Source organism: Haliotis asinina, chromosome 2 (assembly GCF_037392515.1).
Source record: "Haliotis asinina isolate JCU_RB_2024 chromosome 2, JCU_Hal_asi_v2, whole genome shotgun sequence".
In the NCBI taxonomy this organism is placed as follows: Eukaryota; Metazoa; Mollusca; class Gastropoda; order Lepetellida; family Haliotidae; genus Haliotis; species Haliotis asinina.
This window is the reverse complement of record NC_090281.1, coordinates 62,230,102-62,241,647: the sequence shown is the minus strand read 5'-3', so window position 1 is coordinate 62,241,647 and position 11,546 is coordinate 62,230,102. Positions and strand designations below refer to the sequence as shown.

The window sequence follows — 11,546 nt, the reverse complement described above, 5'->3', positions numbered from 1 at the left end:
GTTAAGGCGTTCACTCGTCACGCCGAAGACCTGGGTTCGATTCCTCACAAGAGTACTTTGTCTGAAGCCCATTTCTGATGTCCCCCGCCGTGATATTGCTGGACTGTTGCTAAAACCGACATAAAACCATAAACCCAGTCTGTCACTGGTCAGCTCTTTCGACCAATTAGAGGTACTGAGGGAAAGTTTGGTCCAGAATCCAGAGACAGGTTTTTTTCTTCTTCTACGAGGGGATGTCAATAAATATTGAGCCTTGCATAGAAAAACACAAAATATTGATATGGACCACATTTATTTTTCAACATAGTCCCCTTGTGGGTCAAGACACTTGTTTCATCTTTTCTGGCGCTGATGCCATCTCTGTAGAAGGCGTCATTTTGGTCCTCAAACCAAGCCTCAGTAGCAGCAATAAGCTCATTATCATCCTGAAATCTACAACCACGCAAATGTTTCTTGAGATTTGGGAACAGATGGTAATCACTTGGTGCCAGGTCTGGAGAGTAGGGGGGATGCGGCAAGATTTCGTACCCGCATTCCTGGACAGCAGCGGCTGCAACGCGAGAGTTGTGTACTGGAGCATTGTCTTGATGTAGAAGAATACCATGTCTGATCTTGCCCCGGCACTTCTCCTTGATTGACTGTCGCACTTGCCTCAACAAGTTAGCGTAATATTCCCCATTCATTGTTCTTCCTTTTGGTAAGTAATCTATGTGGATGACGCCTTTGCTATCTCAGAAGACTGTCGCCATTACCTTCGGCACTGATCTGGAGGCTTTGAACTTTTTGGTCTTGGGAGAAGTGACATGTTTCCATTCCATGGATTCTTGTTTGCTCTCAGGATCATAGTGGTGGATCCAGGTTTCATCACAGGTTACTAGCCTAAAGCGAAAATCTTCTGAATTCTTGTTGTATCTGGTTAGCATGGAGTTGCTTATGGTGACCCTTGTTCATCTGTAAGCATTCTTGGCACACATCTTGCGTACACCTTAGACATGACGAGATGTTCATGAAGAATTGTCTCGATGGATTCGTGTGAAATGCCTGTGGTCTCCTCTAACTCGTGGAGTGTGATTTTCAACGATTTTCCAGCACAAGTCTATGCACTCTGTCAATGTTTTCCTGACTAGTGCTTTTTGTTGGGCGACCTGGACGGGGGTCATCTTCAAGACTCTGTCTACCATGTTTAAATTCATTGACCCATCGTTTGATGGTAGCAGATGAAGGGGAAGACTTCCCATAAACTGCTGAAAGCATTTTTTTAATGTTCTTCGCCGAGTGTCCTTCAAGAACTAAAAACTTAATTACTGCCCTATACTCAATTTTATTCATTTTCACTGCCGTGAGGGGGGTCTCTTTCTGTCAATGTGAGCTGTTCAATAACTTCTGAGAGTAGGGTACCAAAACCTGTGACACCTGGGTATGAAAAATGCTCAAGTCTCAAAACTTATTGACACCCCCTCGTATGATTTCAGATAATGCCAATCGGCGAGTACTGAGCTGAAGCGACTGCAATACAATTCAGGCTGTCGTAGGTCATGTCAATCTGAGCGAAACTGGAATACAGTTCTATCGATCAGTTGACAGGCGTTTTGTCACGTTACTGTGTCACATGCCCTTCACAGTCCTGACACTGAAAAATAATAAATTTCATACTTCATTTTTCACATTTGCAAATATGATATATTCCAATGATAGCGTGGCCAAAAGCAAGGGATTTTGAACAGAACTTTTTACACTCTTAGGAAAATGTTATTCATTCTTAAACTGTTTTAAAAAGTAGGTCTCGGGTTTAAAGAAAGAAGACACTAATTCGATTGCCGTGCTGAGTGTCCTTGATGTAACAATGTCTAACTTCTCACGTTGATGAACAAGTTGCATGTATTGAAGTGCTCACAGGTAGAGAACATCTCCTCACAAAACAAACCCTCAAGGATCATATTTACGGCATAATATTTTGTGTCTTAATTTGAAAGTCATAGAAGCACAGTTGTATATATTTCCGATTCTTTCGCATTAAATGCTTATGACATCTCTTTTCACTTTTTTCAGGTACGATTCAAGCCGACATTTTGGATACCATGTACAGTCGCCTGAAGCACTATCTCACAGTCGTTCTTCTTTTCATTATCCTGTTCCTCGTCTTCACAGCCTCGGGTGCTCTCCCCTTTGCCACTGATCCGTTAGAGGGCGTTGATCCTTACACAAAATATGGCACAATGCTAACTCTGTTTATGTATATTCTTCGAATCCTTGCCTTGGTGCCGTTACCTATAACGCTAAGCAACTTTATTGGGATACTGGTGGGAAATACACATCCAGATCCCCCGAAACTGATGATGTCACCACTCTTTGGACCTATCTGTTTTAGAGTGGTGACCCGTGGCACCTACCCAGAATTAGTGAAGAGGAATGTCCAAAGAAACGTAGAACTGTGTTCCAAAGTAGGTCTTACCAATTATATATTTGAGGTTGTGACAGACAGACCGATCTCTCTGGACGAGTCCATCAATGTGAGAGAGCTGGTTGTACCATCCATGTACAAGACGTCAAGGGGGGCCTTATACAAAGCACGTGCACTGCAATACTCTCTAGAAGATGACGTCACGGTTTTGAACGACAGTGATTGGGTAGTTCATCTCGACGAGGAGACACTGTTAACAGAATCTTCTCTGGCTGGAGTGTTGAACTTCATCCGTGCAGGACAGTACGAGTTTGGACAAGGAGTTATCACATATGCCAGTGACTCTATCGTCAACTGGGTGACAACACTGGCAGATCTTCTAAGGGTTGGAGCTGATTATGGCACGTTGCGATTCACTCTCGGGGTGCTTCACAAGCCTGTGTTCAGCTGGAAAGGTTCATTTATCGTTGCTAACGCCGGCGCTGAGAAAAAGGTTTCTTTTGACTTTGGCCCTGAAGGAAGCATAGCTGAAGATTGCTTCTTCGCCCTCAGGGCGTGGAAAGAAGGATATAAATTTGGATACGTCGAGGGCGAAATGTGGGAAAAGTCAACGTTTTCTGTCATGGACTATATTCGACAGCGGAAGCGTTGGGTTCAGGGCATATCGCTCACTTTCCTTAGCAACCAGATTCCTTTCCGATACAAACTTGGGATCAGTGTAATGATTCTGTCGTGGGTGGTGATGCCGGTGACGTCGTTAAACTTCATCCTTATTCCCCTTTTCCCTATCCCAGTGCATCCTTTGCTTGATCTGTTGTTTGCGTTCACTGGGGGCGTTGTCTTATTCCTCTTCATCCTCGGAGCAATCAAATCCTTCTCTATTCGTAGACACGGAATTCTGAAGTGTATAGTACTGTGTGTCTTAACTATATTCATAGCACCGTTGACTATGGTTCTGGAGAGTATAGGCGTGGTGTTAGCAGCTATATCACGGAGAAGCTATGAGTTTCATATAGTAAGAAAGGACTTAGAAACAGTTCTAACTATCCCTGTATAAAAGCAACGAATACAATAATACTGCATGTCCGTGTCTTGTGTTCCCTTGCAATTGTCTTTGTCTCAGTCGTGGGTTCAACTAATTGGTTCCAGAGAGTACTTGGCAATAGTCATTTCATTTCCCGAGCCACAAATCGTTCGTACTGTTACGACCTGTCGTAACTCTACATTTTTTCATAGGCTGACGAATGTCGTAGCGCAACGAACGCTGTCTGGATCGGAATCCTGAACACTCAAACCAAACACAGGGTGGGTCATTATCAACGATGCAGGGTTGTACTTTTAATATGCACATCTAGGTTAAGCATTGATTGGGTTAAAGCTGTCTTACACCGTGGACCTGTTTTACAGCTTGTAGGATTGTCCTTAGCTGAATCTATCTCAATGGCTTAGAGAGGGGTAATTGATAAAATGAATGACAGATGGCATGACCCCGCAGAGACTCTGACCCAGCAGCTTCTTTAGGATTCGAACCGAGGACCCTCTGATCGAAAGTCTCGTCTCTATTTCCAGAGGCAAACCCCGTCATGAATAACACGTGTTTTCATATTTTCAGACATTATTCATCATATGTGAATCTACATATGATTCCTAGTTTCGACATCTGGGAAATTGGCCTCTCTCTCTCTCTCTCTCTCTCTCTCTCTCTCTCTCTCTCTCTCTCTCTCTCTCTCTCTCTCTCTCTCTCTCTCTCTCTCTCTCTCTCTCTCTCTCTCTCTCTCTCTCTCTCAACGTGTACGTTGACATTTGACAACGCTTGAGTAAAATCATGAATTATTTGGCAGGCAGTCTCAGTGTAACAAATATCTACTCAATAAGGAAACCATCAACATTGGTAATGAATCCTCGCCGATTTCCGCTTGCAAATATGAGAACATCTGATAATCTTGCACCTAGCTAATACTTGTATGAATGGTGGTTAATGTTTTGGGTTTTTTTTATAAAACAACGTCTCACTTATTCCAAGTAATACAAGTAAAGAGCTGGTATGCCATAGGCCAAACACAGAGGTCCACATTCCATCATACACCATGAAAAGCTCTCCTCCCATAACACAAGAAGAGAGTTCTTGTTCCATTATATAAATGAAGAGCTGTTATTCCATAACACAGAGAGTTGCCGTTCCATTTCTCAGGTAAAAACCCTCATCCCACAACACAAGTAGAGAAGTCTTATTACATTACATAAATACGGAGCTAATATTCCACTGCTCAAAAAAGTTATCTTTCCATGGCACAAATACAGTGCTGTTACAAAAAGCAAGTAAAGAACTGTTACTCCAATACACAATGCAGAGTGACAAGTGTGCTTAAATCAATCGTCCCGTGCCTACAATTTAAAAAATGTGGGCAGGTAAACATATAATATATCTTTCCTGTAAATGAACTTAATATATAAACTAAAATCTGTGATGACTGAAGTAGAAGAGGTTATGTGAATGTATCCGCCGTTGTTAACTTATATTTTGTCCCATGTATTTAATTATTTATGCCATAAAGCAAAAACGAAGCCACCAGTACTTTTTAAATTAATGAATTAATATAAATCTACAATCTTGATGAGAAGGGGTTGTGTTAAGCGAATCGTTGCTATAGTAACATATTTTGCCCTGTGCCTTTAATAATTTAGAGAATAAAACAGTTTCGAAGCAGCAAATAGGGATTTGTTTCTGTTTATCTTTACATCGTTTAGATGGTTTCAGTAGTTCGTTCGATAAGACTCAGAAAACAGAACATCTACACCTCGTGATAATAGTAGGACGTTCTGAATAACAGCCAGGAAATGAATTAATGACTCAAGTACATCTGGTACACCAGTGATCCAGTCAAGTTGCATGTAACTACTAAGGAAGTGCAGAAAAAATCCCATATATCGCGGCAGGGCAAACCTTTGCGGACCACCTGTGCAACTGAACATCTTCAGGCGTCGTAAGGAAGAGTGTCTCACATTTTACATATTCATATCAACGAGAGGGACATTTTTGTTTGTTTGTTTAATTAAATGGAGAATCAAATGTTATAGATGTTTCGAGAAAGCGTTACATTTATAATTTAGCTTTAGTAGCAGCTCATATTTCATACTGCATTATCTGAAAAGGAGAAACTGACAATGGCTTCATAGAACCTACGTTCGTATGAACATGCATTTATGAATTACAATCCAAATGAGAATGGTTGTACGTCGCTTTCAGCAATATTCCAGCAATATCTCGACCGAGAACAGTGCTAGGGCACCAGAAATGGGCTCCACACATTGTACCCATGTGGGGAATCAAACCTATGTCCTTACCGTTACGAGCGCGTACTTTAACCACTAGGCTACGCCACCTAAAACCAGTCCAACAGAGATCATGGAAGTGTATTCATAGTCTGCATCGAGAACTTTAACCAGTCAAAAGACGTTGTTTATGTTGTTATATGTTTTGATATATATGGCAATGAGAGTACATGCCGATGATCCAAACGCATTATGGATTGGATATGCCTTTCAGAAATGTCATACTTATTGATGTGGATAGTCACAAGATCTGGAACGGAACTGTCAACGCCCAGCATACGGGGATTAATAATGCCAAGAGATGAGCGCTAAATTTGTCATTGATGTGTTGTAGTTGGTAGATATTTGATCCAAAGAAGTGTATTCAAGGTGTTCGCATGTCTGTCTCACCAAGGATCTTTGCACTGCAACTGTCTTTAAAAAGTTGCTGGGATTACTGTTGAATGCTGGATTCAGCAATTTTCCAGCAATACAACTGCGGTCTGTAAATCATCCAGTGATCAACAGCATGAGCATCGATCTACACAATTGGGATGTGATGGCATATGCCAACCAAGTCAGCGAGCCAGACAACCGATCCCGTTTGTCTTACTACAAGCATGGGTTATTGAAGACCAGTTTTAACTCAGGTATTTAGTGATGATCAGTATCATCAGAGGTAATAAGGATATTCATAGTACTGTGATCATTTACTGTCACTGCCTCCCGCTATCAGAGAATAATGGTTATTAAAACGTTGACTTGTCATGCCGAAGACCCATGTTCTTTTCTCTTCACGACTTTGAGCTCCCATTTGGTACAGCGGCATGCAATTCCAATTGCTCAATCACGCTGACTATTGATCATCTGGTGAACGAAACGATGCTAGTACTGTATCCATTCTCATTACAAATACACTGGGAACCAGGACGGTCTGTTTATTTGTTTCTTGGGGGTAATGTGGTATTCACGACATGCTCTAAACAAGCAACTCATGCCTCGATTTCCATTTTCTGCAACATTGTCGCTTAGACCTGGGACAAACCCGACTTTGTTTGGGTTTTTTATGAATAAAAATGTTTGTAATAATTGTCGTGAAATCTAATGACCTCTCGTAAGATCTCTTTCTATCTGACACTTTGCGTTTGCTCTTGGGGCTCCTTTCCGGAAGCAGTCTTTGTTAAGGTTAATCTTTAATCCCATTCTTTAACATTGCGCTGAGGTTTCCTACTGACAGTCTTAGTTTGAAGAACAGTCTGATACTGATGCAGGCTGAAAATCTTTGGAACCGTCAGAATAGTGTTTGTCTTCCAGTAATGACGTCATAAAGTCCAAACTATCGATTCCTAAACCAGAGTAATTATCTCGCCGTTTGATGTAGAATTACAGTGGTTAATATCATTTGGGAAGTCTGCTTTAAACCAGTTAAACAACTCCTTTAGCTGTCTGACCAAGCTAGGATTATTCACATGGTATTAAGTGCAAATTTACGCTCAGCGGAGCTCCGAGAGATCGCTGACTGTCCACGTCAGAATCGCCTGGTATCAACACAACAAGACAGAGACGGGAGTTGACCTTTATGTTGACATTCATTGTTATACTCGGATAGCAACAAGCCTTGTTCATGACAATTCTGTTCAAACTATCTAAAATTTGGTTCAGGAATTTATTGATCAATATTGTGTTTTTCTTTCCGAAATATACAATATGTTGCTGTAAAACATTCCACAGGTTGTGGAGAAATAGTGAAAGTGACGGCAAGGAGATAAGTGATCCACTGATACCATGCTGGAGGCAAAAGTTATTGTGACATGAAGTGTGTTCATTGGTATTACTGTGAATGAAATGTTGGAATTACCCTTGAGAAAGAATATGTTAAAAGGTGGATGAAACGTAGCCAGGAAGTTGTTCGAACTGCACGAAATTTGAAAGAAGCACAAAATATTCGAGAAGAATAACCATCAATGTTCACGTTGACAGACCACACAACCATTTCCTCTCAAGGTAGCCTATTAAAGCCACAGAAACACCATCGGTATCTGAGGCGATGTTTTCACTAAAACAGTCACGTTATAGACCACCCTAGTAGTGGTCACCCACAGTAACGACCCCACGTCACGGCCGATAGATTCGAACCCCGCACCTCTCAGAAAATGGTCAAATGTAACAAATGTTATATTTGGGATAACACTTTCTTAGAAATGTACAGACTCTAGTACCTTTGTTGGGTTGAGTCCCATCAGACTCCGAACCCACACCCTAATAACAGGCACCAAATCGTCAGAGCACAATTCAGTCGCCTAACCCCCTCAGCCACCACTGCTTCCACGTGTAGTATAATCTGTACATTACTAAGAAAGTGTAATCTCAAATATAGCGTATGTTACAATGTATTGTCTGCATATAATCGAGTATGGAACAGACGATCCAGTGAGCAGCAATATCAGCAGCAATCTACGCCATCGGGATACGATGACGTTTCAACCATTTCAGCGAGCCTGGCCACACGATCCCGTTGACTGGAAGTCGTGCTCTCAATATTACCAGAAGCAAATCCCCAGGACGAAAGGAATCATGCGATGCTTAGACCTTGGCATACCAGTGTAGGTGTACTTGAATCAACAACTGATTTCTCGTTTTGACATCTGAGCAGTCAACCACTCACTCAATGTCTCGTTCTGTTTTAAAGATGATCAGATGAAACTGAGATCAATATAGAAACATGATATTTCATTACTAAGCTGAAGAGCTGCCTCAGGTAGCCACTGTGCGTTCATTGACATTTCTGTTAGGTGGAATAATGAATTATTGGGTAAGCCGTTCGCTAATCAACGTGGAAATCTGCTGAAAGGGTTTCAAGTTCTAACCAATTTCATCATTCGATACATCCTGCATCCTGTATAATACAATTGATGTAAACCTAAGATCTCTGTTGACTGAAGGTTTTGGCAATGCGTTTACAAAATACGTCATCTATCCCCGATTCTTTAATATCTTTTGCATAAAAATAATAACAATAATTAACATTTCAGGACACTTTCACAGCGTTTGGTCGTTTTCAATATGTTAATCAATAAATTTGGGAATACACAGCAAATGAATCTCACGTTTTTGTAAATAACTATTGAAAGAAGAAATTAACACATACGACGCCTATCTCGACATTACGGAATGGAAAGAGCCACGGTGAAAATAAAACGTTTTGGTGTCACTATCTCCTACGTAGGGGTTATTAAGACAATACGTAGGACAAAGTATCCCCCACGTAGGATTACTCTCTCCAACGTAGGACTTAGTATCTCCTACTTAAGTTACTATCTAATGTTATATATCTATCAAAGTTAATATCTACGGAAGACCTACGTAGGAGATATTAAGTACTACGAAGGAGATGGTAAGTCCTGCGTTAGAGATACTAAGTCCTATGTAGGAAATACTAAATACTACGTAGGAGATACTAAGTCCTAAGTCCTAAGTAGGGAATATTAAGTTCTACATAGTAGATAATATCTCTTACGTAGGGGATAATGAGACTAAATACGTTTTCACCGTTACCCTACTACGCGTCCGTACGACATCGATGATACAACGAAGATGTACCTGGGTGGACGGGTGGACGGGTGGACGGATGGACGGGTGCTCCCTGCCCCATTGCTAGTTCAGTGGGAATGAGCTTTTCTTCCTGGACGGTGACAGTTTGTTTGTATGTTTGTTGTTTAACGCCGCACACAGCAATATTCCAGCTATATGGCGAGGACCTGTAAATTCCTATGGTTGTCCCAGACAACCCAGGGATCAACGGCATGAGCATAAATGTACACAAATCCGATACGGTCACATGTGTCAACCACGTTAGCCAGAATGACCACCCGATCTCTCTCACAACAAGTATTGGCTGTTGAAGACTACGACATTAATCTCATTTAGTCATGGGAACACATATATCTTATCAGGAATATTTTGAACCATAATATGTTTTTTAACAGTTGGTAAAAACTAAGGCATCGATCCTTCTTTCTGCACATTCTGCAATATTCCGGCCTTGTAAACCAACGATGAATACAAAATTAAGATCAACCATTTTTTAGTACTTTTTGCGAACACATTTCTTCGTATATTTTATGCTGATCTAGGTTCGCCCAATACAGGTCTTTTTGCATGCATGTGAAAAGATGATTTGACTACATCTCGACCCAATTTGAAGCCAAAAATCTGGTCTTTTCATCTTCAGTATATCTTCAAACAGTGCAAGCTAAATAAGTGATATTGTGAAGAACCAGCCGTGTTGACCCGACCCGTCGACGCTAAATAACTGACATGTGGCACTCATACAGTCACCCAGAGGCCCAGCACATGTAATGATACAAGCACACATACACGTGTATGTCCTTCTGGAGTGACCAAAGTGTACCTGTTATAGCAACATGGCAGCAAGGTGGAGATTGGAACTGTACAGGTGACATGAAAATACTTCAATCAACAATATGACTGATAATTTCCCGAGAGTGACCTGCACTGGAAGATTTTACGAACGTTTCGAGGTTGCGCAGGTGCCTATAATCAATTGTTTGATGTGCATTCCTGAGCTTTGAACGTTAATTACTTTAAGATTCAACCGATTCATGATTTCACCATGAAACAGTTTAAGGAACGTGGCGTTGTTTAAGCCATCCACGAAGTCTTACTTTTTCATCACAATCAGAAGAGCAGTATGTTTGCTTCACTGTATGGCACACGCTACTATTCCAGCTATCTGGCGGCGGTAGACAGTTGCGAATGGGTTCTGAAGGCTTGGAGCACAACGTATCGGTCATCTGCACTTCATGTTTTTCTGGGTCTTACAGAACGAGGTCCGTCTTGCATATTCTAGCAGTGGCACCATGTCACAAGTTGCATGGGAAGTTTGTCCTTCACATGCACTAGGTTGTTGTGTTTGGGCGTTGGAATCAAACATGGTGTTTCGGGACCCTTGTTTTTCGCATATAAATGTGCTTTTTCTACAGATCCATAACTTTTCAAACCCCACATTTCTGATCCATACTGCAGTACTGCGCTTGCTTTAGTATGAAACATTATAAAGAATGATTTCTGTGATATCTGGCCCAAAATATGGACATTTTTAATTATATTAATCAAATCCTTACGGGCCTGTACAGATGACTGTTTATTGTGGTTTGTCCAAGAAAGATGATTAGAAATATAAACCTCAAGATATGTAAATATGCTTGTAGTTACAGGTTTTTCACCTTTGCAAGTTCATTTCTCACTTTTTAAAGTCCCCGCCATTTTTGAAAACAATGTTATATTCTGCCAAATTTCATTCACCGGAATAGATTTCAAGTTGGTCAGTTTGTTACTGTAGACCATTATGGTGCTAGTAAATAAGATAATATCATCCGCAAAGAGCAGCAAAAATGGCTGAGTCAAAACAGGGTGTAACTTGATTCACTGACACAAAATGTAAACAGATAGGGACTAAAAATACAGCCTTACCTGACACCTAAATGGCAAATAGAATTTTCTGAGATTTCGTTGTTTCTTACACATACTTTGACATTTTCATATATACTACATAAGGATTTATTCATTTTGTGGTTGAGTCCATGAGTTTGCAATAGGCCCCATAATCTATTTCTCTTTATAGAATCAAATGCCTAAGCAGAATCCACAAATATCACATAGAATTTTCCACCTCTTAAATTCATTTTTGCACAATAAATTGAAATATGATTATATTGTCAGTTGTGGTATAGTCCTGTCTGAAACCGGCTTGGCCGTTATATACTTTATCGATAGTGGTAATCTTTTGTTTATGATATATGTAAAATGTTTT

General features: G+C 40.7%; 1 protein-coding gene across 1 annotated transcript; it reads left to right on the top strand.

Annotated features, from left to right (window-relative positions):
* Positions 1 to 2,078: 2,078 nt before the first annotated feature.
* On the top strand, positions 2,079 to 3,458 carry LOC137272769 (beta-1,4-mannosyltransferase egh-like). Its single transcript, XM_067805159.1, has one exon. The coding sequence runs from the start codon at positions 2,079 to 2,081 to the stop codon at positions 3,456 to 3,458; it is 1,380 nt and encodes a 459-aa protein (XP_067661260.1).
* Positions 3,459 to 11,546: the final 8,088 nt, after the last annotated feature.